Source organism: Rhodnius prolixus, unplaced genomic scaffold (assembly GCF_049639745.1).
Source record: "Rhodnius prolixus isolate KJV_2025 unplaced genomic scaffold, Rpr scaffold_11, whole genome shotgun sequence".
NCBI lineage: Eukaryota > Metazoa > Arthropoda > Insecta > Hemiptera > Reduviidae > Rhodnius > Rhodnius prolixus.
This window is the reverse complement of record NW_027411625.1, coordinates 2,928,152-2,955,581: the sequence shown is the minus strand read 5'-3', so window position 1 is coordinate 2,955,581 and position 27,430 is coordinate 2,928,152. Positions and strand designations below refer to the sequence as shown.

Here is a 27,430-nt window from a genome sequence, read left to right as displayed (position 1 = left end):
TGAGATTAGGCCAGTTAAAAAAATTGCCGTTAAAGTAAATATATTTTTTTATACTAGTGGGCAATTCAGTTTTGTCAGTTTATTTTTTAATTTTTTCAAAGTTCATAAGATTAAGTGTTTGATAAAATATTAAACAAATTATTAATTATTATTTTTTATGGTATGCTTTGCAGGTAGGTGGCAACCTCTACCATACGTCGATGTGCAGCCGCATAACCGACGTAGCTACGTGGCTATCGCTATCCCTCTTTCTGTTGTTCCGATTTTATGAACTCTTTACCGAATTGAAGAGAAAAGTCTCCTCTATAACTGGTATAAAACGTAAACTTTTGGAGGTTTTGCAAATCGTTGAAATTTCAAACCTCTATATCTCACTTCGTATTTTTCTGATTTTAATGATTTCTTTACCGGATTGAAGAGAAATGTTTACTTTATAATTCACATAAATAGCAATGTTTAAATGATGATAGTTATTGAGGTATGGAAGGTTAAATTTTCGAGGTTTTGCAAACCGTTCAAATTTCAAACTTCTATATTTCTCTGCGTGTTGTTCTGATTTTAATAATTTCTTTACCGAATTGTAGAGAAAAGTCTATTGTATAACTGGAATAGATAGCAATGTTTTAGTGATAATAGTTATTGAGATATTGGAGGTAAAATTTTGGAGGTTTTGCAAATCATTCAAATTTGAAACCTCTTCGTATTGTTCAGATTTTAATTATTTCTTTACCGAATTGTAGAGAATAGTCTACTTTATAAAAGGTATAAATAGCAATGTTCTAGTGGTAATAGTTATTGAGATATAGTAGGTTAAATTTTGAAGCTTAAAAATCGTTAGTTTAGGACTTATAGTCGGTTAAAAAGAAAAGATCAAAGAATACATCTAGAAGGCTTTGTTGACTTTAAAATATCAAAGACGGTCTAATTAACTCAATGTAAATAAAGAAAAATCTGGTGTGAACAATCACATGTTTTAAATTTTGTTTCTGCCTGAAACATTGCACCAAAAACTAACTAATGACATATTATTGTTGAGTGAGGGAGAAAAAACAGCTGCTTAGATAACCTTTCTTGATCAGCTGATCTCCCTGGCCAGTTATTGGCGGCCATCTTTAACTCTTTTGTGTATCTCTTTATTAACGTGATTTTTAAAGTGAATATAAGTGATTCTTAAAGTAAAGTAGTAATTTTTTAAATTGTGTTTGATTATACTAAGTGCGTGATATATAGTTTTAGTGCAAATAGTGTTCAGAATAATTTTAAATAGTGTCAAGTGTCAAGTGCTATTGGACTAGTGATCTATTGAGATGCTGATGGATATTCCTTAAACAAGGTGAGACTTTATTATCCATTACTTATTTTAAATTTCAATTATATTTTTGTTATACTTGCATGAAAATAGCATGTTATCATTCAATTATTACTTACAAACTTTTTGATGCAATCTTTAATTTATCTTTTTAATCGACTAAAATATATTTTGTTTCCCAAATTGTTTTCTTAGCATTTTTGTTGTTTTCGTTAATATTCTCTTTTTAATTGACTAAAATTTGAAAATTACCTTTCTTCGTTTCATTAAATTGTTGTTTGTAATTGATATCTAAACCATTTTAATGTACTCTTTAATCTTTTCGTTTTAATTGACTTTTAGTTCAACATTGGCGTCCCAAGTCACTATAAGCATTAGGTTTTATTATTTTTTTTTTAAATACCTTTTCAATAAACTTATGGGAGCTCCACGAATGCTAGGGACAATCCTGGTATCCTACATTACTGGGATTCCCGATTTGAAGAAAATGAGGAGTACAATTTAAAAGAATTAATTTTTTCTTGTACTTTTTTCATTGAAAATGGCTGCATCGACTTTCTTGAAACTTTGAATGATAATTGCATAGGTTGAGGACAAAATTGATATAAAGAAATAAATGAATACCATAGCGTATACCTCTTCTGGTAAGGTCTCCGGAGTCAAATCTTCATAATGATGCATTCTGGAGAAACCCAATTTCGTTAGATCTGGAAATCTTCGTTTGGTTAACTGAAAATAATCAATATTAATTTTATTCACGTATCAAAATGGTTGGAATAATCTTTTCCATTGGAGTTTAAAAAAAAAATCCTCGAAATTACTCTGTAATATGTTTTCTAATAGTTCCTTACATTGTTTACTGTTAGTATAATTATAACAGCTTAAGGAAAGATTTGTATGTTTAAACAAAAAATGACCGCATTGAATCTAGAAATGGGGCAATTTAGCGCCTCTACTTTTTTTAAAAAAGCTAAAGCCAGGAACGCCGCTTCGCAAATTAATGAAGCATAGAAGGGTTGTTTATTTAAAGGCAGTGCTCAGATATGAATATTAGAGATGGTGTTATTAGCGAAGTATCTCCGTCCAGGGTACGCTGTATAGATTTAAGATTCGATACGTCTGATTTCTGCAGTAAAAGCCGATTCTTACACCAAAATAAAACTTTCAGGTGAGTAGCCAGCACGGTTCTCAGTAGCTTACTGCTACCAAATCATATCAAACAACTAACGCTGTAATTAGGCGGTACGCTGACTTGAATTCGGTTAAAACCATTCTTCATGTGCGTATGATTTCCATTTCATCAAAAGAATTATTACTAGCAATGAACAGAGGATTAATTTAAAAACACTAGGATAGCAATGGATTTGATCAGACCCACCAGCTGTATTCTCGATTTGAGAAGTTATGCCTAATTATAGTGGTGTCACGAGAAGATATCGTTGCAAACGACTCTGCGAACACGTCTGAACACCATGCGTACTCATTGGTAAAAAAATTAAAATAAAATAGTCACTTTGGATAATCAGAATAATCTTCTCAGAAGCCAAAGATTTAAATTTTGAATTTCCCTGTTGTTTAATTAACGCAGCCGAGACCCGAATCACTCTGATTACCATTCCTTCAGTATTATGACTCACTTTTTACGTTGTAAAAAAAATAAACAAATAAATAAAACGGGTTGTTTAAGAATTTTCGCCAATAAAGGTAGATTTAACTCTTGGTAATGGAAAAAGAGTGAAAATTGTCTCGAAGATGAGCCATATAATAGAAACCTATGGAAACCTTTATTTTGAGCTCGAAATACTAATTAGTTTTAGACAGAAAGGTTAAAAAAATTGCACAGACTTTTCTCTGTAGAGACCTATTAATAAATATGCTGTTATCAGTCAAAGAAAACCAAAGAACTAAATAAGACTTACATCTTTATAGGACCATTGTCTAATGCTCATGACAGCGGGTAGATCGGCATACTCTCTTTCTAGGTTCTTGAACAACGGTCTATGAAACGTTTTTAGGGCCTCATAAGTTTTAGAGGGAACAGAGAATGTAGTCACTTTCTTGTCTTCTTTTTTCTGAAAGTAAAATATTAGTCCTTTAAATTTGATAGATTAATTCTTAGATAATTCAAATTAAATATTTGAACATTGTGCCACAATTCACTGATAAAAAATCAATTCATTTTTCAAGTATTCAGTCGTTTTCACGAACAAAAAAAACCTTTCTCTTAGTTGAAAAATGCGTTATAAAATCTTTTATTGAAATTGACAACTGCAACAATTGTTGCTACAAGAAAATGTGTTACACGATAACACAATATCAGGGTACTTGAGCGGAGAAGGCACCCAGTTGTGTCACTCCATTATCGTGGGCATATATTAGTCTGTTCTTATGATGAGAGTAGATAGCGAAGTCATCTTTTCTTCAATTTTATTGGAGGATTAACACCTGGTAATGTGGAAGAAGATAGGTTATCCATTAGAGGGTTAGGATGAGCTATCTAGAGAAATGATATTTTAAGAAACGAATTTTCGCAAGATCTTTAACGAAACAAATTTTGAGATCATTATGGATTGTGAGATTAGATGCATAGAATGGAGCGTTAAGTAGTTTTCGTAGTATTTTTAACTGTAAAGACAAGATGTGTAGAGAGTTGGAACGTTTAGTAGATCCGCATTCTTCGATGCCGTATGACCAAATAGGTCGCAGTAACAGAAGGTATGAGTCTTATGTTATTGTTTTGATTGAGTTTCGATCGTTAATCTAGTAGTTTTGCGAGAAGTTTGTAGCGTTGGTTAGTTTCTTGTCTTTTCAGTCTAGTGTGGGGGTTCCATGTCAACCATTTGTCTAGGTACAGTCCGAGGTAGCTTACTTTATAAAATCTGAATGGAAAATATAATATTTGGAATAAAAACGATTATATAATTGAAAAAAGGTTTTATTTGGTGAAAAAAGGAATATAATAGAGATGAAAAATATTTTATTTTATTCTATTGGTAATAGAAAAAAAGTATATTTTTTAATATATGATTTTTAAATTAATTTCTAAAAAGAAGATTAATTAATAAAACAAAATAAGAGCAATTTTTATTAATACAGTCATTTCACTGTCCAAACACTTCAATTTTATACACCAGATTACAGTATAGGCATTAACCTTATAAACACTTTTAGATTTAGAAGTCTGGATCCTAGGATAGGAATAAAGCATGCAAAAAAAATCGCATTCAAAGTATTTATACAAAGGAAATGGATTAGCTAAGTGGTATAATGTATCGAAAGAACATTGTCAGAAGGTCGGCATGCTGCTATAAAAAAGGCTCCGGGAGCCAATGACCCCATGTATGTAGTCGCGCTTTAAATTAATATTTAAATTATTATATAATAATAAGTCAGTATACTCATAATTCCATGTATATTATATAGTTTTATATATATAATGTGTACATATATATCTTAGACAGACAGAAGTCCTGCAAGAACGAACTAAAAGGCTCTTTTAAGCGACAACTTCGCAATATCTCCTGAAAGAGCTGCGTAATTCCAATGATTGCTGTCCAAGAAGTATAGAATCGTTAATAATTTTCAGAGATGGATATTTAAAAAGAGATATTAAATTTCTTGAGAATGGTTATTTTCTTTTATTTATTTTATTTATTTATTTTTATTTATTTATTTATCCTCGTGTAAATATATCACAAATATCACTCTGTTTAAATAAGGCTTTAGTTTATTATTATACAATAATAATTATAACTTTTATACATTTATTTATTAAAACATTTACAAAAACTAAATTTGTAAAATGAATATGATAGGAAAGACTTACATTTGCCACATTTGTCACATTCACCACATTTACCACAGGTGGTGGTTTCTTTGGCTTGGATTCTTCTGTCTTTCTATGGACAATATCTCGTACTTTGCTGGTAGATGTTTTTGGTGCTGGTGATTGTTTACTTCTGGTAAATTTTCTCATTGGAACCTACAAAACATGTGCAAAAATCGCATTTAAAATATTTATAGAAAGGAAATGTATTAGCTAAAATGGTTAGTGCAATGTGAAGAGAGAACATTGTAAGATGGAGTTATGAAAAAGGCTCTTGGCGCCATGACCTCGCTAGTAGATGCGCTTTAAATAATTTATATTATTATTGCGAGTATTATTATTTTCAGGCGGGCTTTACGTCCAACTACCAATTAGGTGTTTTGGACGGAGGCGACTAGCAAACATACTTTAATGTAAATTTCTTTTATTAACCATAAAAAAAATCCAAGGCCTAGGCCAGACTCTAACCGCTCGGCTACCGTGGCGCCTATATTAATATTAATTTAAATATACTCGTATATGTATACATAAAAATTTAAATTATAATATAATATGCTAGCGTGTATTTTGTGATGACATAGATATATTAGCAAACATTTCTACAAAAATCATAATTAGTTCTATAGCATGGGCTATGTGAGTAATTATATTTCAGCACCTCCTCTATGAAGCTTAAAATTTGGTGGGAAAAAAAATATTTATGTAAAAACTCATTAAATTCTTTATCCCTGATTAGAGGAAGAATTGCGATTATGGAAAATTTTCTGTACTGAATTTTCCATCTGAAGAACACGTTTTGAAAACCCCTGATTTCGAACGCATTGTTTTTACAAATTATTTTGTTTATGTATACCTCTTTTTGCTGAATGTTGCTGTGTGAATTTTGTAACTAGTTTTGGGAGCCACCATCGGATCCGAACTTAAAACTTTTGGACAAAATCAGCTAACTAGAAGTGACACTATTAATGTTCATAGTTTTTGGAAACTGATTCATTAATCTAAAAGGAAGAAAGAATATTGCCAATTTCAGTCGTTTTTTTTTTTTAATTTTTGTTTGCCAAGCTTCCAAGGACCTTAGGGACTAGGTGTCCTCAGAGTGCATAAAAATACAGAACGGGAAGACACACCAATCTTAGTCATAACAATGTAAACAATATTTTAATTAGGGAAGGGATTAGCTATGCGATTAGCGTATTGGATTCCAACGCGGAGGTCCCGGGTTTGAATCCAGCTGCTGACCCTTAGAATTTCTCTTCCTAGGAGCTTCTTACAGCTCTCTGTCCTATGATGGACAGTATTGTCTGTAACGAGATTAACACTGTCCGGAGGCTGGCAGTGCATTGAAAAAAGCACCGGGCGCCAATAACCTCAGATGGTTGATGCACCTTGTTAAATAATTAAAAAAAAAAAATTTTAATTGTTAATAAGCATAAGCCCTGAAGAGCACCTAGATCCTACGTTGAAAGGTTGGAAATAAATGAACAATTTATGACTGAAATTGGCGTTATTCTTTCTTCTGTTTTAGAATCAATTAACTTTTTTTTGAAGCATTTTCCTAGTAAAATTCCATTAAGAGCACTTTTGGATGAGAGGGGTGATTGTGCTATCCTTTAGAGTCCCATTTTAGTGTAATTTACGAATGACTTATTAAATATTAATAAGAATTCAATGTGCAACCGAAATTCCAAAATTTAAATAAAAAAATGATTGCATGAGTGTTCAGAATTGTTTATAATTTACTGCAGTGGAGCCCATCAATCAAGGCCCTGATAGAAGTTCATTGTTTATGCAAAATTCAATTTTATATTCTTTATTATTATTCCAAAAACAATAAATTTAATATTTAATTGTTATTTTAAACATGCTTCGCGAAAATTTACTGTTCAGTGGGGGGGTTTCTTTATTTAGTTTTAATAAGGCTTTGCCTTTTAAAGGACTTTTTAGTAATAAGAAATTGGCAATAATTTTGGAGCTTTCTAGAATAATAAATTCCATCAATTTGAATACAGTTCTAAATAAATAATCAAAATATGTTTACCCAGTCCATGGAATGGATGTAATCTTGCTTCATGTTACATCGACAATCAATTTTAGAAGTGATACTCTGCTGGTCTTCAAGATCTTTATTCAGTTCTGAAGTACGTCTTTTTACTAACCTTTCTGATAGAAGGAAAGCCAGCTAGAGAGAAAAAATTTATGGGTAATTAAAGTATTTACTGCACAGAAAACTTGATATCGTGGCTCATATCATACTCTCTAAATTTTTAGTAGCTGACTTCAATAGAACGTTCTAGAAACATACTTCGCCTCCTACGGCGGCCAAATCATTCTAATATATACAAGTTCAATTTGGCCACTTTTTTAATGGTACAGTTTATTTTGTTGAAGCTTTCAGCTTCTTACAGCTCAATTCCCGGTGCTGGACTGTGTAGTCTGTAACGAGAGAACACTTTCCGGAGACCAGCAGCGCATTTAAAAAAGCTCCGGGCGCCAATGACTTTAGATGTTGACGCGTCTTAAATTAAAAAAAAAAATAAAACCTTGTCACGTTTTAACAGATAACCACATAAACTAATCCTTGATTTCAATTTTTTTTTTAACAATATTTTTGCAAGACTAGCAATAGTAATATCAAACTAACCTGATCTTCGTAGTGTCTCACTAAGTACACCAGTTTTCTTAAATTGTTTAAAAGGGAATATCTATGTGTAAATTTAAAACTTTGGGTTTCCATCTCTTTTTTAGCGCCTTCAGTAGTCTGTTGACATAAGGATATACATTTAATTTTGCTACTAATTCTAAAAATTAAATGCTTAACTAGACATTTTTTCTGAATAGATTGTGGTAAGTCTGTAAACTATTTAGTTAAAAGTAAAACTTGTCCTAAACACCTCTATTTAGATCTTTATTGGACTACATCTAAATAACACGTTCAATTTGGTAACAGAAAAACGTCAGTGTTTTTGTGAAATATATTTAAGTATCCAGTCAAGCTTTAATAAAAATTAGATGTGTTTGGACAGAATTTTGTTTGGATAAAAATTCTTAAAGGCTTCTATAAGTTCAAAGTCGTGGCTAAGCGTGACGAGTCTCAAAGGTACCATAACCTTGCCGCTTGGATCTTCTTTCTAACAGTTGCTCTACTATTCTTTTAAATATGCTAATCTTAAAAAGTATTGGAATAAATTAATTGGCCATTTTTAAGAGTGGCCATTCTTTAATAGGTTATGAAAATCTTATTATTAATTGCTATTAAACATTTGATTGGAAAGAAGAAAATCATAGCAGCAATTTAAAACAGATCAACATGAGAAAAGCGATTCGACAATGTAAACGTCTAGGTTGGATATGGCTGTAATGAAGGATTGAGGTTATGAGAGAGCTATGCACTCCAGAAGTTTTTTCTTGGCTAGACCGTATATTCAAACCATTATTCCATCCATAAAACATCAAATTGCTCTCAAAAAAAGTTAAAAATAAAACTTACATAATATATTTTAAAGTTTAGTTTAGGGTAATCCTCTAAAGTAAACTCTTCACTGACAAGTGGATCACTTGATGGAGGGACTGATGTAGTACTGCGATCACTCAAATCTTCTGGATAATGAAGATGTACTTTAGCAATAGGGTTATTATAGGTTTCTACATAGCTCTCTACTGGGTCGTAACGCCACAGTGTCACCGGTCTCCCTGTAAAAATAAACATAAAATGTGTTAAGAAATAATATCTTAAAGTCAAAATCACAATGTAGTGGTCGATTTAAATAAAAAAAGAAGAAGTAGTTTTTCGCTACGTTTTATTAGAGCTTATTGTGACTGACTAGTTCAGGGGTGATCTTTTTTGGAAGAGTACCACTATCTGAACGAAAAAAAAAAAAATTATGCGTGCCACTTCCAACTTTTTTAACATACTAAAAATATATTGTAAAAAGGTGAAAAAATGTTATTTTATAGGCTGATTATGGAATTTTAACGCAAATAGCACCTATTTTCACTTTAGTTTTATTAGTGGAGATTTAACAAATAATATAATAAATAAAATAAAAGTACAAACATGGGTTTTACTGTTTATAAATATTTTTAAAGGTTCAGTCAGTTAGGTTATGTATAAAATAATAATGAATAACTTTAAACACTTAATTCTAAATAATTATTAAGCAGTTAGTACTCAATTAAAGTGGCTTTTGAATTTGTAGTTATTTTACCAAGTCAACTATACTAGGGTTAGTTCCTGGAGATGCTAAAAAAATTAGGAGTTTCAGGTGCATATCAGTTAATTTTGAGAGATATTTTGATTTTATTATTTTCTTAATAGAAAACATTTGTTCACAAACATATGTTCATCCAAACCTACTGTATACTTATAGCCAAATCGTATAGATTTGGAGGATTGCTAGTTGGTACAAATTACGGATTTTGACAAAGTTCCTGAAGACCACATTATTTATTTAAAATTTTCTAATAATAAACTTTCGCCGCGGGTTGACCATCCATGGTCTAATCTACTATCATCCTACCTGCTTTTAGATCCTTTAAAGATACTTCTGCTCCCTTATTGAGGTTATTGAACTTTTGAACAAGTGTGACATAGACAAAAACAGCAAATGGTGGGCGGATGGTCTTGTTAGGGTGTAAAACATTTCGAAGTTCATCTGACTCAAAGAAATCGTTTGCGATTGGCCAAAGCTGGATAAAACTATGCTTTTATATAATTTTATTAATTATTGGCAATCAAAATCATCGGAAAGGAATTTATGACGAATGAATCTTACAAAATTCCAGAAAAATCACAAATAGCGACACCCAATGAAATTCAAAAAGACATCTACAGAACTAGTAAAAACTTTTCAAAAACGATTTTTTTTGCTTTACAAAAGTTACTGTAAATTACTTGTCGAACTGTTTATTTATTTTTTGAAATACACTCTGTTAAATTGACCAATAATTAAATTTTTTAGTTGGTCTCATTAAAAGTTTGGTGATGCATATCTTACGTTATTCCTTGTATTTTTTGTTTTCCTTTTGAACTAAGCAAAGCAGCTAGTTTGTAAGTGAATTCCCTGTTTGTTATAAATTATTTTGTGTGACAGCAGTATCTGCCTGGTCACAGCACTTTGATACTCTCAACAAACCTCAGCTCTCAGATGCTCCAAAATCCTCTAAAGTAAATTATGATTTTTTTTTTATTTGAAAGGTGCGCAACATCGAAGGTCCTTTGCACCTGAACTATACCGAAGAATAGACACTTTACCATATAGGCTAATCTACACCAACATCTGATCTAATCGAAACTAACCTATTGATGGCTCTAGCGCGTCGTTCCTTCTTACCTAACTAACTAATGTTTGGGTGGAGTACTCGATATTCCTCGCACCCTAAAGAGGTATAGCCTAAATTTTAAAATCAGCTATTTATACAAAGTTTATACACCCGCTCATACATTCATCCTAATAAATCCATTCCTCCTAATAAATACGAGTACATACGAGGATCGTTTGAAAAGTCCGTGCAAAAATAAAAACTACTTAATTTTTGGGGGTAAACCTTTTTTATTTTTCAACATAGTCTCCTTTTAGGCTTATACACTTCGTCCAACGCTGCTCTAGTTTGTTGATCCCTTCCGAATAATAGGATTTGTCCAAGTCTGAAAAATAGCCATTCGTTTCTGCAATCACCTCCTCGTTTGAATAAAATCTTTTTCCCGCCAGCCATTTCTTCATATTGGGGAAGAAATAGTAGTCCGAGGGAGCCAAGTCTGGAGAATAGGGGGGATGTGAAACGAGTTGGAACCCTATTTCCATTAATTTTGCGACCACAACTGCTGAGGTGTGAGCTGGTGCGTTGTCGTGATGGAAAAGGACTTTTTTGTGGGCCAATCGTGGGCGTTTTTCTTGCAGCTCGGTTTTCAAACGGTCCAATAACGATGAATAATATGCACCTGTAATAGTTTTACCCTTTTCCAGATAGTCGATGAGGATTATTCCTTGCGAATCCCAAAAGACAGTCGCCATAATCTTTCCGGCCGAAGGAACGGTCTTCTCCTTTTTTGGCGCAGATTCCCCCTTGGTAACCCTTTGTTTAGATTGTTCTTTGGTCTCAGGAGTGTAATGATGTATCCATGTTTCATCCACAGTGACGAAACGACGCTTAAAGTCCTGCGGATTCTTCTGGAACAGCTGCAAACCGTCCTTGCAACACTTCACACGATTTCGTTTTTGGTCAAGCGTGAGCAATCGCGGCACCCATCTTGCGGATAGCTTTGTCATGTCCAAATGTTGATGCAAAATATTATGTACCCGTTCATTCGAGATGCCCACAGCACTAGCAATCTCACGCACCTTCACTCTTCTGTCATCCATCACCATATCATGGATTTTATCAATGATTTCTGGAGTAGTAACCTCAATAGGGCGTCCAGAACGTTCAGCGTCACTTGTGCCATATGGCCACTCCGAAAATTTTGAAACCACTTATAAACTGTTCTAATCGAAGGTGCAGAGTCACCATAATGTTTATCAAGCTTCTCTTTAGTCTCCTGAGGCGTTTTGCCTTTCATAAAGTAGTGTTTAATCAACACACGAAATTCTTTTTCGTCCATTTTTTGAAAATCACTCGACTTCCTCGATTCAAACGAATGCCAAACACAAAGAAATAGACCGATCTGGCTGAAACTTGGTGTGTGTCCTTCCAAGAGATGCTACTAACTAAACATAACCTCGATACGCGCCAGTAGTGCTATCTCTCTGACTTTGCACGGACTTTTCAAACGACCCTCGTACATCCTAATGAATACATTCATCCTAATAAATACATTCCTACATATACACTGAGTGGAATACTCTATATTCCTCTCACTCATTTACAATCCTAAACCTATTTACATTCACGCAACCCATTCACACGCGTGCCAGGGCGCCAATACCGAAAGAGACCCACCCATCCTAGAAAGCAGTGGCTTCCGAGAAAGTGCAGTAAGACTTCCTGCGGAAACAAGAAGATAAAAGTTTACCACCCAAGTCCCGGAAATTTTGAAAAATGTTTCTATGATCGTAAGCCATACCAAGTTAAAAATAATGTGAGAATTTTATCAAAATTAGCAGTGTAGTAGTAGTAATAGTCTTTATTAAATTATAATTATATAATTATTACAAATTTAACATATTAAAATTAGCAGTGTAGAACCATTTTATTTTCTAATTTTGAAAACTTACTTGATCCCACCGGTGGGGCTTCATTTGTTATTTTTACCCATCTATACCATTCCGAATGACCTTTTGGTGACCTTACAATTGGTTGAGGTAAACCTGTAAAAAAACACACACATAGGTTTATGCCTAAGAGACTAGCTGCTTGAAAGAACGTCCGATATCCTGGCATCGAGTTCAGTGCTGCCCAATGTCCTATTATTTTCATCGAATTTTATCGTATTAGCAATCCACAAATCTTTGGGAATCTGGATTTTCAAAACTACAATAAAAATAAACTAAAAGAACTGGTTGGATGTCAGTGTTTATCTCGTTGATTCTTTGTCTTCCTATCTGAAACCTGTTGAAAATTAAAAAACAGGCATGCATGTTGGATGAAATTACTGATATTTATGGTTTGCTTCCATAAAAAATGATCTATTTTAATTTTAGAAAGATTTAAACTTTGTGTTTAAGAATATTAATTCTAAGAAAGGGGTCAATGTCAGCTTTGCCTAATTGTCAAAATTGACCTTTAAAAAAAGAAGTCTAAAAATCCTTTTCTAAACCGATTAGAGGTACGAAGCTTGTTTTTTAAGTCCCGTTTTGAAATAAAAGAAAAACTAGTGTACTTTTCTTAACAATTTTATTTGTACATGAAAGCCTGCACCTTAATCTACTTTTCTACATAATTTCTACTAATATTTAAAACACTTATCGCCTCGTACAACCCATCCTCATAGTACGATAAATTTAATCATATATTTTCGTTAAAACTTTGCTAAAATATCACGAGTACTTTGTGCAGTTGCGCTAAAGTACGAGTAATTTGTTGCGTACACGACATGTGGTAAGAAAATTTCATAATTAATAGATACTAAAAATGGGCGTTAGGTTAAAAAAAGAAGTAGTTAGAGTAATGAATCCAAAAGTATTTGGTTGTACGATTACAGGCAGCTCTAAAAATTTGTGAGCAGGAGGATTTGGTTAGTATCTACAATCGTGATTTTTATATTGAATATGTCAAGATATTTCAATTTCTTACTGCCAAAATGGTTTGTGACATATGACCAACATTCTGGTGTATAGTTTCTGACAATATTATATGGCTCTATATGATACAATTTTGGTACTTCTCTTGTATTTCTTTTTTCTAAAAAATCTGGCAAATTATGCGAAAGTGTTTTGTTGTGCATAGTGTGAAATATTCTACGCCACATATTCTCTTTTATCTTGCACGGATGTCTCTTCTGAATTTTCTGTAAATATTAAAACATATTAGGATACCTTGGTTTTGTTTATCATATAAGTTTAATAAATAATTTTTCTCCAGGAGGTAGGAGTGTTTTAAAAATAATGGCGGCGCTGATTGACGAGCTGACAATGTGCCGAATAAAAATAATTTCTTTAAATTTCTTGTTTTTTATCAATTACCACTGATGCGTCTAATTCCACCGTTTTGAAAAACTTTTAATACTGCTATTGGCAATGGGAAGAAGAGATGGAAGAAGGCAAAACTTACCGATATATGCAAGAAATCGTCCAATTCTACCTACTTCGCGAGGTATTTACAATCCAGATTAACACATGTCATTCTGTTAAATGGTCCCATGGTTTGAGCTTAAGAAAACTTTCTAATGGAGATGAACTCATTAATCATCAAGCTTAAGTTTGCTTGTAGATACTGTAAGAACTGAGAATTGCCTTCTCTCAGAAGATATGCCCCGTAGGAGTACCTCTCTATAAGGGAAGAGATTAGCTATGCGGTTAGCGTGTTGGATTCCAACGCGGAGATCACAGCTGCTGGCCCTTAGATTTTCTCTTCCTAGCAGCTTCTTACAGTTCACTGTCCGCTGATGGACATTGTTGTCTGTAAAGAGAGAACACTATCTGGAGGCTGGTAGTGCACTGAAAAAGCTACGGGCGCCCATAACCTCAGTTGTTGACACACCTTAAATCATTAAAAAAAAGAAACCTCCCTACATTCCTTTTGCCACATACTAATATTTTCAGTAACCTTCAATTGTTTATCCAAGGAAATCGCGGCATCAACAGTTCGAATGGCCATCGTACGAACTCTTCGAACAGGTTCTTATTGGTAAATAGTTCTATTCATAAACTAAACACGGTTTAACCGTGATGTAATCAGTAATTTAAGTTCCTTATCCGCCTTCGTTATTTATGAATTCTATGCAGGAAGCGGAAAGGTTCATTATTATAAAAAGTATTTTTTTAAGGGAATTCCTTACCAACTCCATTAAATAGCTAGCTATTTCAGTATTTTGGATTTTCATACGAATGATTTTTTCGTAGAAATTGGAGACCTCTTTGAAATGACAGAAAGTGAACGCTGATTCTGTCTCGATAGATCTAAAACAAAATTACTCTTGCTATCATACAAGTTTATTTTTTTTTGCAATTCTTAATTTTTACCTAACATTTTCTCCAAAATTGATTTTTTAATTAAATAATTGTTTCATTAAGACAATAAATAAAAAAATTAAAATGAGTAATTTATGGAAAAGTTACTCAGATGTTGACGCGCCTTAAATCATAAAAAAAATAAGCAATAAAATACAAAATAGGTTTAACAAAAGTCAAGTTGACAATCCAGCAACCCGCTGAAGTTAATACTCTCTGAAATGAAAGCCTAATACCATCTCTAAAACCCTGCTAAAATGACTTTGACTTTTCCCAGCCAAAAATATTTGCAAATAATAGAAACAAATATGAGGGTCGTTTGAAAAGTCCGTGCAAAGTCGGAGAGATAGCACTACTGGCGCGTATCGAGGTTATGTTTAGTTAGTAGCATCTCTTGGAAGGACACACACCAAGTTTCAGCCAGATCGGTCTATTTCTTTGTGTTTGGCATTCGTTTGAATCGAGGAAGTCGAGTGATTTTCAAAAAATGGACGAAAAAGAATTTCGTGTGTTGATTAAACACTACTTTATGAAAGGCAAAACGCCTCAGGTGACTAAAGAGAAGCTTGATAAACATTATGGTGACTCTGCACCTTTGATTAGAACAGTTTATAAGTGGTTTCAAAATTTTCGGAGTGGCCATATGGGCACAAGTGAACGCTGAACGTTCTGGACGCCCTGTTGAGGTTACTACTCCAGAAATCATTGATAAAATCCATGATATGGTGATGGATGACAGAAGAGTGAAGGTGCGTGAGATTGCTAGTGCTGTGGGCATCTCGAATGAACGGGTACATAATATTTTGCATCAACATTTGGACATGACAAAGCTATCCGCAAGATGGGTGCCGCGATTGCTCACGCTTGACCAAAAATGAAATCGTGTGAAGTGTTGCAAGGACGGTTTGCAGCTGTTCCAGAAGAATCCGCAGGACTTTAAGCGTCGTTTCGTCACTGTGGATGAAACATGGATACATCATTACACTCCTGAGACCAAAGAACAATCTAAACAAAGGGTTACAAGGGGGAATCTGCGCTAAAAAAGGCGAAGACCGTTCCTTCGGCCGGATAGATTATGGCGACTGTCTTTTGGGATTCGCAAGGAATAATCCTCATCGACTATCTGGAAAAGGGTAAAACTATTACAGGTGCATATTATTCATCGTTATTGGACCGTTTGAAAACCGAGCTGCAAGAAAAACGCCCACGATTGGCCCACAAAAAAGTCCTTTTCCATCACGACAACGCACCAGCTCACACCTCAGCAGTTGTGGTCGCAAAATTAATGGAAATAGAGTTCCAACTCGTTTCACATCCCCCCTATTCTCCAGACTTGGCTCCCTCGGACTACTATTTGTTCCCCAATATGAAGAAATGGCTGGCGGGAAAAAGATATTATTCAAACGAGGAGGTGATTGCAGAAACGAATGGCTATTTTTCAGACTTGGACAAATCCTATTATTCGGAAGGGATCAACAAACTAGAGCAGCGTTGGACGAAGTGTACATACATACATACATACATACATAATTCGTCCTCTTCTACCGCCTAGACAGTGTAGAGCTCTTGCATATACTTTTCCATTCGTCCCTGTTCCTGGCGAGTTCTTTTCCTTTTCGCCATTCTATTCCTTTTTCCTGTAGGCTTTCCCGTATTTCTTCTTCCCAAGTTCTTCTAGGGCGACCTCGACGTCTTTTAAATTAAAAGTATTCTTTATGAATTATGGGAAAAAACGTTTCTATGATATTTTTATGATTTAATTTTTTATGGCCACCATTACTGATTATTTTTCGTTTACCACCAACTAGCAACTCGTGTACCACAGTTTCGGAAACGCTGCTCTAGCTGCACTATCTATCGCGGATAAGGACCGAACGAATAAGAAAGCTAATGGAAGTTGAGGATTACTTAATAATCTGTATCTATCAAAGAGCCCAGGAGACGTCTGTGATGGCAAACTTTAACAAAACCAGAGGTAGACCGAAGTGGAACTGGCAGCAAAGTATCCAGGAGGTTATGGCCAGATAGATCTGGAAGGATAGTATCCATACATGCAACGTAAGAGAGAAGCTTGAAAAGTAAGTGAGTGACTGATTTTAACAAGAATATTATTTATTGTAGAGCCTCCTGGTAGCATCTAAACAAAATATAAAAAATTGAAGATTTTAGATTAATAGAATTGCTAAATACACGTACCCACAATCCTTATAAGGAACATCCCTTGGTGAGAATGGATTAGTATAAAAATGTTCAGAATCTGAAAAAGAATCTTCTTTTATTATCAGATTTTCAGGCTCCAATTTGATTTCTTGCTTAGGTTCTATTTGATGTCTCTTTTCAATGCTGAAGTTTGCAGATAAAGAGACAGATAGCCCAGGCGGTGGTTTAACCATGTCTCGAAAAACTCTAATTGTGTCCTCATCATCTGGCGTAGCTTCTGGTATACCAGGCAGAAAGATTTCTGGTAATGATATATCTTCTATGATTTGATTGTTTAATTGAAAATTGTCCACATAATCTAAGTTTTGATTCCTACAATTCTCTATTACATAGTGCTTTTCCAAGGCTAGTTTTAAAGCTCTATTTTCTGATGATGACGACGATGGTTCATATTTCCGAAAACGGCGGTAGTCTCTAAAATCATATGGGAATACTTCATTTAAGGCATCATTTATCTTCCCTAATTCTTCTTCCGAAATCGATGTGGCTTCCTCGCTTTCATCTGGGTATTTTCTTATATGTAGTAATTTTTTCAAATACTTCAGCGATACGTATTCAAATGATGAATTTGCTCTAATAGTTTCTGAAGATTCCTCAGCACGCGGTACTTCGGCTTTGGGTTTCTGCAATATTTCTTCCATAGCTTCTTCATAAATACGTTCGTCAAGAAAATAGTCATTAACATCCACATCCGACTGTGTTGATAATTCTTTCATTGCCTAAAAAATAAAAAAAAATGTGAATACTTAGGTTTTTCTTTCAGGCTCCAATTTGATTTCTTGCTTAGGTTCTATTTCATATCTCTTTTCAATGCTGAAGATTACAGATAAAGAGACAGATAGTCCAGGCGGTGGCTTAACCATCTCTCGAAAAACTCTAATTGTGTCCTCATCATCTGGTGTAGCGTACGTAAAAGGTATTAACCTGACTATTTCCTTCTTAAGTCGAATTTTTACTAAAAACGTAAGTTGGTTTCAATATAAGTTCCCTGAAATTAAACGTTTTTTGAAGGAAGGCTAATACACTAGCTTCCTGGGGATCACCTAGGGTGCAGTTCGTGAGGCTCTCAGAGATTGGATCTGGAGAGAACATGAAAAGAACTGGGTGATGCTTCCCGGGGTCAAACACGGCAAGAGTTCCATGCCCTTGCCGTGTAAACAAAGAACCAAAAGAGACTCTGGGCTTGGGCAGAAATCAGATTACTCTGGTTACAGGCCTATTCACAGGGACATGGTAGGTTCAAGGTAGGGCTTATCAGCTCGGAACCGTTGTGCAGATTGCGCCAGGAAGAGGAAGAAACGGCCTCTCACCTGTTATTCGATTGCATTGCAATCGAGCGGCTGCGCTACGATATCTTTGGCACTTTGAGACCAAAGGAGATTATAGTGCAGCAGGAACTGGTAGGGAAAGTCCTCAACCTTTTTAGAAGGGAAGGTTTTTATCTACTAGACTTAAAGGGGAAGACACAATAAGCCTCTTGTGGCTGCGGTGCCGTGGGTCATGGGTCCCGTCCCGCTTTTTAAAGTCTAATGCACTAGCTTCCAGGAACTCCCCTTGAATCAATTTCATGAAAAGCATTTCAAACAAAATAGATAGGCCTTTGAATCGAAGTAAAAAAGGTTAATTATTGGCCTAGCTAATAAAAAATATTATATCATTTAAAAACAAATGCAAGATATCTTTCCAATAGGAAAGATAAAAAATGATCATATTAATCAAAAATTTTCCAATTAAATTGTAAGAATGGGGATGGCCGGGGAATAACACAATTAAGTAACCAACAGAAATAACCTTGTTTATTGAAAAGTTAGGGTAAACATAAAATAAATCAAACAATAAAAGGAAAAGTGATTATTCGCCTTGCTCTCCAAACGGGATGCCTGTTCGTCCAGCGCGTCTGGGTCACCTTCCGGTTTAGGGCGTCCGATGTAGCAAAAGGGCTCGTAGCAGTCAGTCTAGCAATACAACCTCGCCCTGGCTCTGGGCAGAACTGACTTCTCGCTGTATGTGCCGTGCCGACTCGGCCCCCCACTCCAACTGCGCCCTACTCCTCGACCCTCTCGCGGTGCTGCTCAATCCAGTGCCCCTGTGCCCCTCTTACACATATCCCCCACAAAAAAAAAGTGGGGTTCTGAGGAGCTCCACTTTTCTCACACTCTGTACTCTAGCAGCAGCTCCTGGCTGCCCGTACCTCTTCTTCTGCGCCTATGGGTTCTTTCAGCGGCTGCGGTCACTCTGGGTCGTGGCTTCCCCGCTGCTTCCGTGCTTCCTCTCACATTACTTTAGGTTCGGTATTTTAGGTCTCTTCTCCCTATCGGATGTCTTCACTACTCCTTTGTCTGCAAGTTACTCAACGCGGTCTTTGCCTTGACCGACACTGCCCCTGGCGGAGCGGGCCTTTTTAAGGGTTGCTTCTTAAACGGTTGCGTCGACTGACTGCTGCCGTCTCTCTGCCTTCTCCGTCGGTCCGTTTTTCCTAGGCCTGTCAGGTTTTGAACTAATCTGGGAAAGGGTCACAGGAATAGTTAATCTATGACATACAGGTTAACACATTACCCTATACCCCAGATTTTCCTTACCACCACCACTCTCATGACGACTCGGCCGTCCCAGGCCGACCCCTCCTACGTCTCGGGCGGACGTTAACACCGGGGCCAAGCGGACGCACTGGGGTGGTTTGTAACATGGAGTCCGGTCCCTCCGGCGTTCCCCTGGTTCCCCTGTTTCGGGTCTGCCTTCTCAATTCGTAGGACCCGTGGGGTACGCGGCTGGCCTCTGTTTGATCCCAGTCCCCTTCCTGGGGGGTCCAACTACTATCGCTGAGCTCGTCGCCGCTCCCCTGTGACGGTTCGGATTCCTGCTCCGATTCAGTTGTAGTATCATTTTCCCCCGCCCCCACTTGCTCATCCTCGCTGAGGCTTGATTCCTCTGATCCGCTGTTCCCTCTATCTCTCTCTATTTCCCCTCGATTTGCGCCCTGGTCCCGGGTTCCTGGGGCCACTTTTTCAAAGGCAGGCTTCAGCCGGTTTATGTGTACCACGCTATTTCCGCCCGAAGTTAGAGCAATGCCATAATCCACTGGGGAAGTTTGAGCTATAACGGTATGGGGCCCTGTCCACGGTCTTCTAAACTTCCGCGCATGTCCGGGGGGTACTGCCGGTTCATGCAAATAAACCTTCTCTCCCAATTTAAAACTTCGTTGTTTCTTGCCCTTACCATAGGTTTTCGCCCGGGCCTCCCGCGTATGTGTATTTTTCTCCCTAGCCTGGCTATACGCCTCACTAATCTTCTGTTCTAATCTTCGTGCAAACTCCTCCCGACCTCCATCGGAGTCTTCCGCCCGAAACCGGCACCCTAAGGGCAATTGGGGCTCCCTACCGTGCACTAGGAAGTAGGGGGTGTACCCGGTAGAAGAATGGGGCGTGCTCCTGTAGGCGAGCAGGGTATACGGAATCCAACGATCCCAGTCTCTTCCGTCCCTGCGCACAATACAGGCCAGGGAATGGACCAAGGTTCGGTGCAGACGCTCCACCATTCCGTTCCCTTGGGGGTGGTATGCCGTCGTTTGTAACTTTTTAATTCCTAGGTTCTGACAGATTATCTTAAACATTTCGGACGTGAAGTTCCTCCCTTGGTCTGTAAGGACCCTGTCCGGAGCCCCGTGACGGAGCACTAGCTGCTCCACGAAGGCACGTGCACACGCTTCTGCGGTCTGTTCCTTCATTGGCACCGCTTCCGCATAGCGGGAAAACCAGTCAATCATTGTCAGCACGTACCGGTTCCCGGCTTTGGTGGTGGGCAGCGGTCCTACAATGTCCAAGGACACTTGTTCGAAAGGCCGTGATACTTCGGCCACTTCGGCTAAAGGGACCTGCAATCCCGCAGGTGTCCTCTTCTCCTGGCACACTTGGCAGGCGCGCACGAAGTCTTTGATCTGGTCTTGCATCTGAGGCCAATAGAAGGTCGCCCGTATGCGCTGGCTGGTACGCTTCACCCCTGGGTGGCCTGACCATGGTGTACTGTGACATAGGGTCATCACCTTGTCCCTTTTTTCAACGGGTACTAGGACTCTCCACCTAGACTGGTTCCCCTCCCGAGTTCTCAAGTAGAGCAGTCCGGTCTCTGCTTTTTCCACTGCAGCTTGAGATGACATTACTTGACACCACCGGTCGCGCTCCTGCGCCCGCCTCCACTCGTTTTCTGGTTCCCCGGGGATGACGTTTACGACTCTGGTCGCCCGACTGAGCGCATCGGCGTTGCTATGCTTCGTTCCCGGCCGATGCACTACTTCGTACGTAAACTCCGCCAGCCTCAAGGACCACCGTGTCAACCGAGCGGAAGGGTCTCTTAAGTGCAGCATCCATCTCAACGCTGAATGGTCTGTAATTAGGGTAAACCGCCGCCCTAGTAGATAGCAGCGAAATTGTTGGGTTGCCCACACCACTGCCAACAGTTCCCTCTCCGTGGTCGAATAATTTCGCTCTGGGGCAGTCAGCTGTCGGCTTGCATACGCGACAGGTCTTTCAAGCCCATCTCGCATTTGCGATAATACAGCGCCAACTGCTACCCCTGACGCATCAGTGGCTAGAGTAAACGGGTCTGCAAAGTTGGGGTAAATCAATACTGCGTCCGAACAGAGCGCCTCTCGTAGCGACTCAAACGCTTCCTGTTGGTTCTGCTCCCATCTGAAGGTTTCCCCCTTGGCCAACAGCAAGGTGAGGGGTTTGGCCAGATCTGCAAAACCCTTGATAAACCGCCTATAATAGCCAGCTATTCCGAGGAAGCTCTGTATCTCGCGGATTGACTTGGGCACAGGGTATTTTTGGATTGCTCGGACTTTATCTGGGTCTGGGCAGACTCCTGCCGCTGTAACGATATGCCCTAGATAACGGACTTTGGGCGCGGCGAACTGACATTTTTCCAACCGGATTTTAAGGTTAGCCTCTTCCAGTCGGGAGAAAACGCGTTCCAGCCGTTGGCAGTGCTCGGCCATCGAACTGCTAAATACTATGACATCGTCTAGGTAGACGAAGCACTCGGTTCCCTTAATCTTCGCTAAAAGTTGGTCCATTACTCTTTGAAAAGTAGCAGGTCCGTTGACCAGCCCGAACGCGAGCCTCTTGTACTCATAATGGCCCCCCAAGGTAGAGAAGGCCGTCTTCTCACAATCTTCTGGCCGGATATGAATCTGGTGGTACCCACAACTCAAGTCTAACGTCGTGAAATATTTACTTTCCCCCAAAGCCTCCAGAGTTTCCACAATTAACGGGAGTGGATAAGCGTCCGTCTTGGTAATCTGGTTCAGGGCTCGGAAATCGGTACAGAACCGATATTTCGTGCTCCCATCCAGGGTTTTCTTCGGTACCAACACTACCGGCGCGGACCAGGGACTCTGGGAGGGTTCAACCACTCCCTTGTCTAGCATGTCTTGCACCAGCTCCCTGACCACTCCCTTCTGGTGATAGGGCACCCGATAAGGCCGTTTAGTAATAGGCCCATCTGCCTGAGTCTCGATGCGGTGATAGATGGGTAACTTGCACCCTCTCGCATCAGGTTCGTCAAACAGTCGCTCATACTTGTTTAGTACCTCCCGTAGCTGTTCTTGGTCATCCACCGGTAAGTGCTTCAGCTTTTCCTCGATCTGGGCGGCTCTAGTGGGTACTCCCTTCTTAGGCCTCACGTCCGGGTCTTCTTCTACGGCGCCCACCACCGCCCCCCGATCTCCCCAACCCACAGGGTTCCATGTTTCCGCTACCCCAAGAGCCTGCCCTTTCACAATTCTAACGGGTTGTTCTGTTAAATTTATGGCCTTCACCCAGATCTGGCGATGTATGGGCCTGTTCAGGCTTCGCGCCAAGCGTACCCCCAGCTGGGATTGTGGGACGGAACAGGATAAAACACTTATCTGCCAACTGAAGTTGACAGGAGCGGCAGCAGCTTGCGTAGCGGGGTTCCCTGCACTTCTAGAACCCACCGCAACCTTGGCACATTACCGTGAGGAACCTCTGGTTCCCGATTGGGAGCGTGGGACTGGCTCGAACATCACCTCCCCCATTCGCTCCCCTCTTAACTTCCCTTCCACCATCTGCTCGGAATGGGGTGGTATTTCTAAGCGCCTGGCTGCTCTTACCACTCTCCAGGGGTCTCCCATTCCCGACGGGTTTTCTTTTTCCGCAGTTTCGACTACCAGGTTTGCTTGCGCACTTTTGTTTGCGTGTTGAGTGAGGTATATCCGGCTTTCCCGAGTATCTAATATTATCCCCAGTTTGGCCATTAAGTCTAAACCCATCAGCCCATCCCCTATAGTGTGGGCCTCCGCAATGAGGAAGCGATGGCGGGCACTCACTTCCCTTAACTGGCACAGGGCCTCCTGCTCCCCTTCGATCGGAAGGGCTTTCCCGGTGACTCCGGTCGCCCTTAAATGTGGTTCACACAAAGGTACATTTTCGAGTGGTTGTTTCAATAGTGACACTTCGGACCCGCTGTCCACCAATAATGTCCTCGGTTGACCCGCTAAGCTAACCAATACTGTCACTCCCTTTTGTCCACCCCCCGACGTTACTGTGGGAACTAGTAGCTGGGCCCCTGGAATGACTTTGGACACGTGGGTGGGGCGCTCACGGGTCCGCTTCCTTTTGGGGTTTGTTCCGGCTCTGGGTTGGTGTGTTGACACGCACACACGGACACTGGTATTGCTTTTCGTGCACAATTTCGTGCAAAATGGCCCACTTGTCCACACACGTAGCAGTTCCCCTTTTGGTTTCGCCTATCCTCACTCGACTTCCTAGGGGGAATCCGTGTTTGGGAAGTTTGGGGTTTCCTTCGAGGGCATTCCCGAGCAAGGTGCCCTTTCTGTTGGCACCTAAAGCATGTAAGGTTTCCTACAAGGCCGGGGGCCCTCCTCTCTTCTTCTCCACTCCTCCCTTGGATTGCCCGCACCTCATTCAGAATAGGTACCTGGTTTTGGGCGCTTTCTATGATCGTGGCTGCTTCTATGGCCGCTTTGAATGTATTTGGGGATTGGTACCGCAATGGTAACCCGATTTCCCCTCTTAATCCCTTCATAAACGCGGCTAGCGTAACTTGCATTATCTGTTTCCGTGTCCATTCCATCTCCTCCGCGGACATTGCTTCGTACGGGATAGTATCCTCCCCCAGTTTACGACAACGATCTGCAAACTCTTTGACTGATTCCCCCACCCGTTGCGACACTGCATTTAATTGCAGTAGTTTTTCCGCTGGGGATTGAGTAGGCCCAAATCGTTCCGTAAGCACCTCACGGTAATGTGCTAAGGTTGCGGTGGGTTCTAGAAGTGCAGGGAACCCCGCTACGCAAGCTGCTGCCGCTCCTGTCAACTTCAGTTGGCAGATAAGTGTTTTATCCTGTTCCGTCCACCCCCCACACTTTGCTACCCTCTCTATATTCTTTAAGAAGTTGTCTACACTTTCTTCATCTTCTCTCCCCCCCCAAGGGCGAATTAGAGATTGTAATGACATATCTCGTTTAATTTTGCTTTCTTCGGTTCTAGTTACCTCTGTTAAGCTCGTCATAGTTGTTTGTTTCAAGGTAGTGTATTCTACTTTTAACTTTTTCAGCTCCGCTTCTAGTTGTTCTACCTTTTTTTCCATTTTTTTTTTTTTTTTTTTTTTTTTTTTTTTTTTTTTTACCACAAAAAACAACAAAAATTAAAATGCCCTCTTGAAATTGGTCGTACTAATTCGAAACTAAATTTATTCTAGCAGTTTCTTATAAAGATCCAAAAATTATCAAAATTAATTATATAAGAGTACGTATGTATAAGCGGTATGTATTATTTCCGTTCTGTCGTAGTGTCTCTACTGCTGGTGGCTATGTATGTGTGTGTGTTGGGTAGTAACAGACAGCTACTGTTTCTTGTTCAAGGTTACTCCACTCGTAGCCGTATTACTTATTCACAATTTATTTCTTACACTTACTTTCTATTACACTATTACTATGTACACTTTTATTACTATTTACATTTATTTACATACAGTTATTCCTTTATACATTAGTTATGATTCACTTCTGGTATATAGGAAAATTCAGTACGAAGGACTTTACTTGACGTAACACACTATCATACCAAACGTAAGACAAAAACTAACTAAAATGAATTCCTTTGTTAACACCCAATATGTTAATACCAAACGCTAGCAGCGTAAAACATAAAATAAAATAAAAATAATAATAAAAAAAAGGTAATTATGTCATTATACTCCAATACAATGCCAACCTTAAACTCAAAATTTTCTCTTTTTATTTTATATACATATATGTACACCTGACACCACTGTAAGAATGGGGATGGCCGGGGAATAACACAATTAAGTAACCAACAGAAATAACCTTGTTTATTGAAAAGTTAGGGTAAACATAAAATAAATCAAACAATAAAAGGAAAAGTGATTATTCGCCTTGCTCTCCAAACGGGATGCCTGTTCGTCCAGCGCGTCTGGGTCACCTTCCGGTTTAGGGCGTCCGATGTAGCAAAAGGGCTCGTTGCAGTCAGACTTGCAATACAACCTCGCCCTGGCTCTGGGCAGAACTGACTTCTCGCTGTATGTGCCGTGCCGACTCGGCCCCCCACTCCAACTGCGCCCTACTCCTCGACCCTCTCGCGGTGCTGCTCAATCCAGTGCCCCTGTGCCCCTCTTACAAAATAATTAATATGTTCCGCTGATGGGAACGTTCGAGGTGAAAAATCAGTACAAAAATTATGAAATTAGTTCGGGCGCATAAGACGTAAATGCACTCGTAATTTAGAATAATGGAGTAGTAGATTACGGTGAATATTAGGGTGAATCAATCCACTTCTTGAAATTGCAGTCTGAGATAGTGGTGTGCGTGTATTTAACATTGTTTTGCTAGTGTATGTGTGTGTATTAAAGCTGCTGAATTTCGCAGAAAACGTTTCAGCAAATTAATTGCCTTCTTCAGGTCGTGGCTATACGGGTTGGTTGAATTACAGAAAACTGTAAACAGTCAAAACGTCGGCAAAAAAAGAAACGGAGTTGTTTTCTGTTCTGAACAGATTCCTCGCTAATTGAATCCTTTAATGTTAACATAGTGTTCCTTACCTGTGATATGTTTTCACTTATTTTTTCTGCTCCAAATTTCTTAGTACGTATTGAATGCTACAAAGAAGAAGTAAAAATTATCATTATTGTACATACACCTGTGAAATTAATCAAAAGTAGCGAGTAGTGCACTGAAAAAAAAGCTCCGGGCGCCAATAACCTCAGATGTTAAAGCGCCTTAAATCATCAAATTTTCCGTGAAAAGTGTTTTAAACAAAAAGTTATACACAATTAGTACACCAAGTTTGAAAATCGGTAAAAAGAATAGAATAGAAAAGAAATTTATTATTCTAGGACAATTGTCCCCCAAGAATAAATACAGGTACAAATTGAGGCCTTAATAGTTTGGTCTGTGATTAAACAGAAAATAAATAAATAAATAAGTATTTACAAAAAGTGAAAATAAAAATAACAATAGAAATTAAGAAAATAAATTAAAACAATTAGAATTTCGGAGGAAGCTTGATAGAAAGGAGATAACTGAATACCGGGAGATATAGAACGGCCATAATTTTAGAGAATTTCATGACCCAAAAAATTTTCAACCCTTTATATCTTCTACCTTTTCAGATCTGTGCACAAAATAACTATAGTTTATAATTGAGAAAAACAAAGTGTACAAGAGAACAAAATTCCATATCAACACGTGGTTCACAGTGGGAGTAATAGAACGTCCATAATTTTACAGAATTTCATGACCCAAAAAATTTTCAACCCTTTATATCTTCTACCTTTTTAGATCTGTGCACAAAATAACTATAGTTTATAATTGAGAAAAACAAAGTGTACAAGAGAACAAAATTCCATATCAATACATGGTTCACAGTGGGAGATATAGAACGGCCATAATTTTACAGACTTTCATGACCCAAAAAATTTTCAACCCTTTATATCTTCTACCTTTTTAGATCTGTGCACAAAATAACTATAGTTTATAATTGAGAAAAACAAAGTGTACAAGAAAACAAAATTCCATATCAACACGTGGTTCACAGTGGGAGTAATAGAACGGCCATAATTTTACAGAATTTCATGACCCAAAAAATTTTCAACCCTTTATATCTTCTACCTTTTTAGATCTGTGCACAAAATAACTATAGTTTATAATTGAGAAAAACAAAGTGTACAAGAGAACAAAATTCCATATCAATACATGGTTCACAGTGGGAGATATAGAACGGCCATAATTTTACAGACTTTCATGACCCAAAAAATTTTCAACCATTTATATCTTCTACCTTTTTAGATCTGTGCACAAAATAACTATAGTTTATAATTGAGAAAAACAAAGTGTACAAGAGAACAAAATTCCATATTAATACGTGGTTCACAGTGGGAGTAATAGAACGGCCATAATTTTACAGAATTTCA

General features: G+C 38.1%; 1 protein-coding gene and 1 long non-coding RNA gene across 3 annotated transcripts in view; both read right to left on the bottom strand.

Annotated features, from left to right (window-relative positions):
- Window positions 1–27,430, bottom strand: part of LOC141459375 (uncharacterized) — a 198,528-nt gene that overhangs the window by 11,130 nt on the left and 159,968 nt on the right. The window contains exons 65-75 of one of the 2 annotated variants that reach the window (XM_074138403.1): window positions 26,060–26,116; window positions 16,937–17,679; window positions 14,569–14,689; window positions 13,365–13,578; window positions 12,347–12,439; window positions 8,623–8,825; window positions 7,777–7,893; window positions 7,174–7,314; window positions 5,136–5,291; window positions 3,229–3,381; window positions 1,934–2,038 (exon numbers count right to left, since the gene is read on the bottom strand). In XM_074138403.1, the coding sequence (XP_073994504.1) occupies window positions 1,934–2,038; window positions 3,229–3,381; window positions 5,136–5,291; window positions 7,174–7,314; window positions 7,777–7,893; window positions 8,623–8,825; window positions 12,347–12,439; window positions 13,365–13,578; window positions 14,569–14,689; window positions 16,937–17,679; window positions 26,060–26,116 (2,103 nt within the window). The remainder of the gene's footprint in view (window positions 1–1,933; window positions 2,039–3,228; window positions 3,382–5,135; window positions 5,292–7,173; window positions 7,315–7,776; window positions 7,894–8,622; window positions 8,826–12,346; window positions 12,440–13,364; window positions 13,579–14,568; window positions 14,690–16,936; window positions 17,680–26,059; window positions 26,117–27,430) is intronic. The other variant, XM_074138404.1, reaches the window with a different exon arrangement.
- LOC141459377 (uncharacterized) lies at window positions 18,735–26,053 on the bottom strand. Its single transcript, XR_012461463.1, has 2 exons — window positions 25,397–26,053; window positions 18,735–19,462 (listed from the first exon to the last, which is right to left on the bottom strand). It is a non-coding gene; the product is annotated as an uncharacterized lncRNA (long non-coding RNA).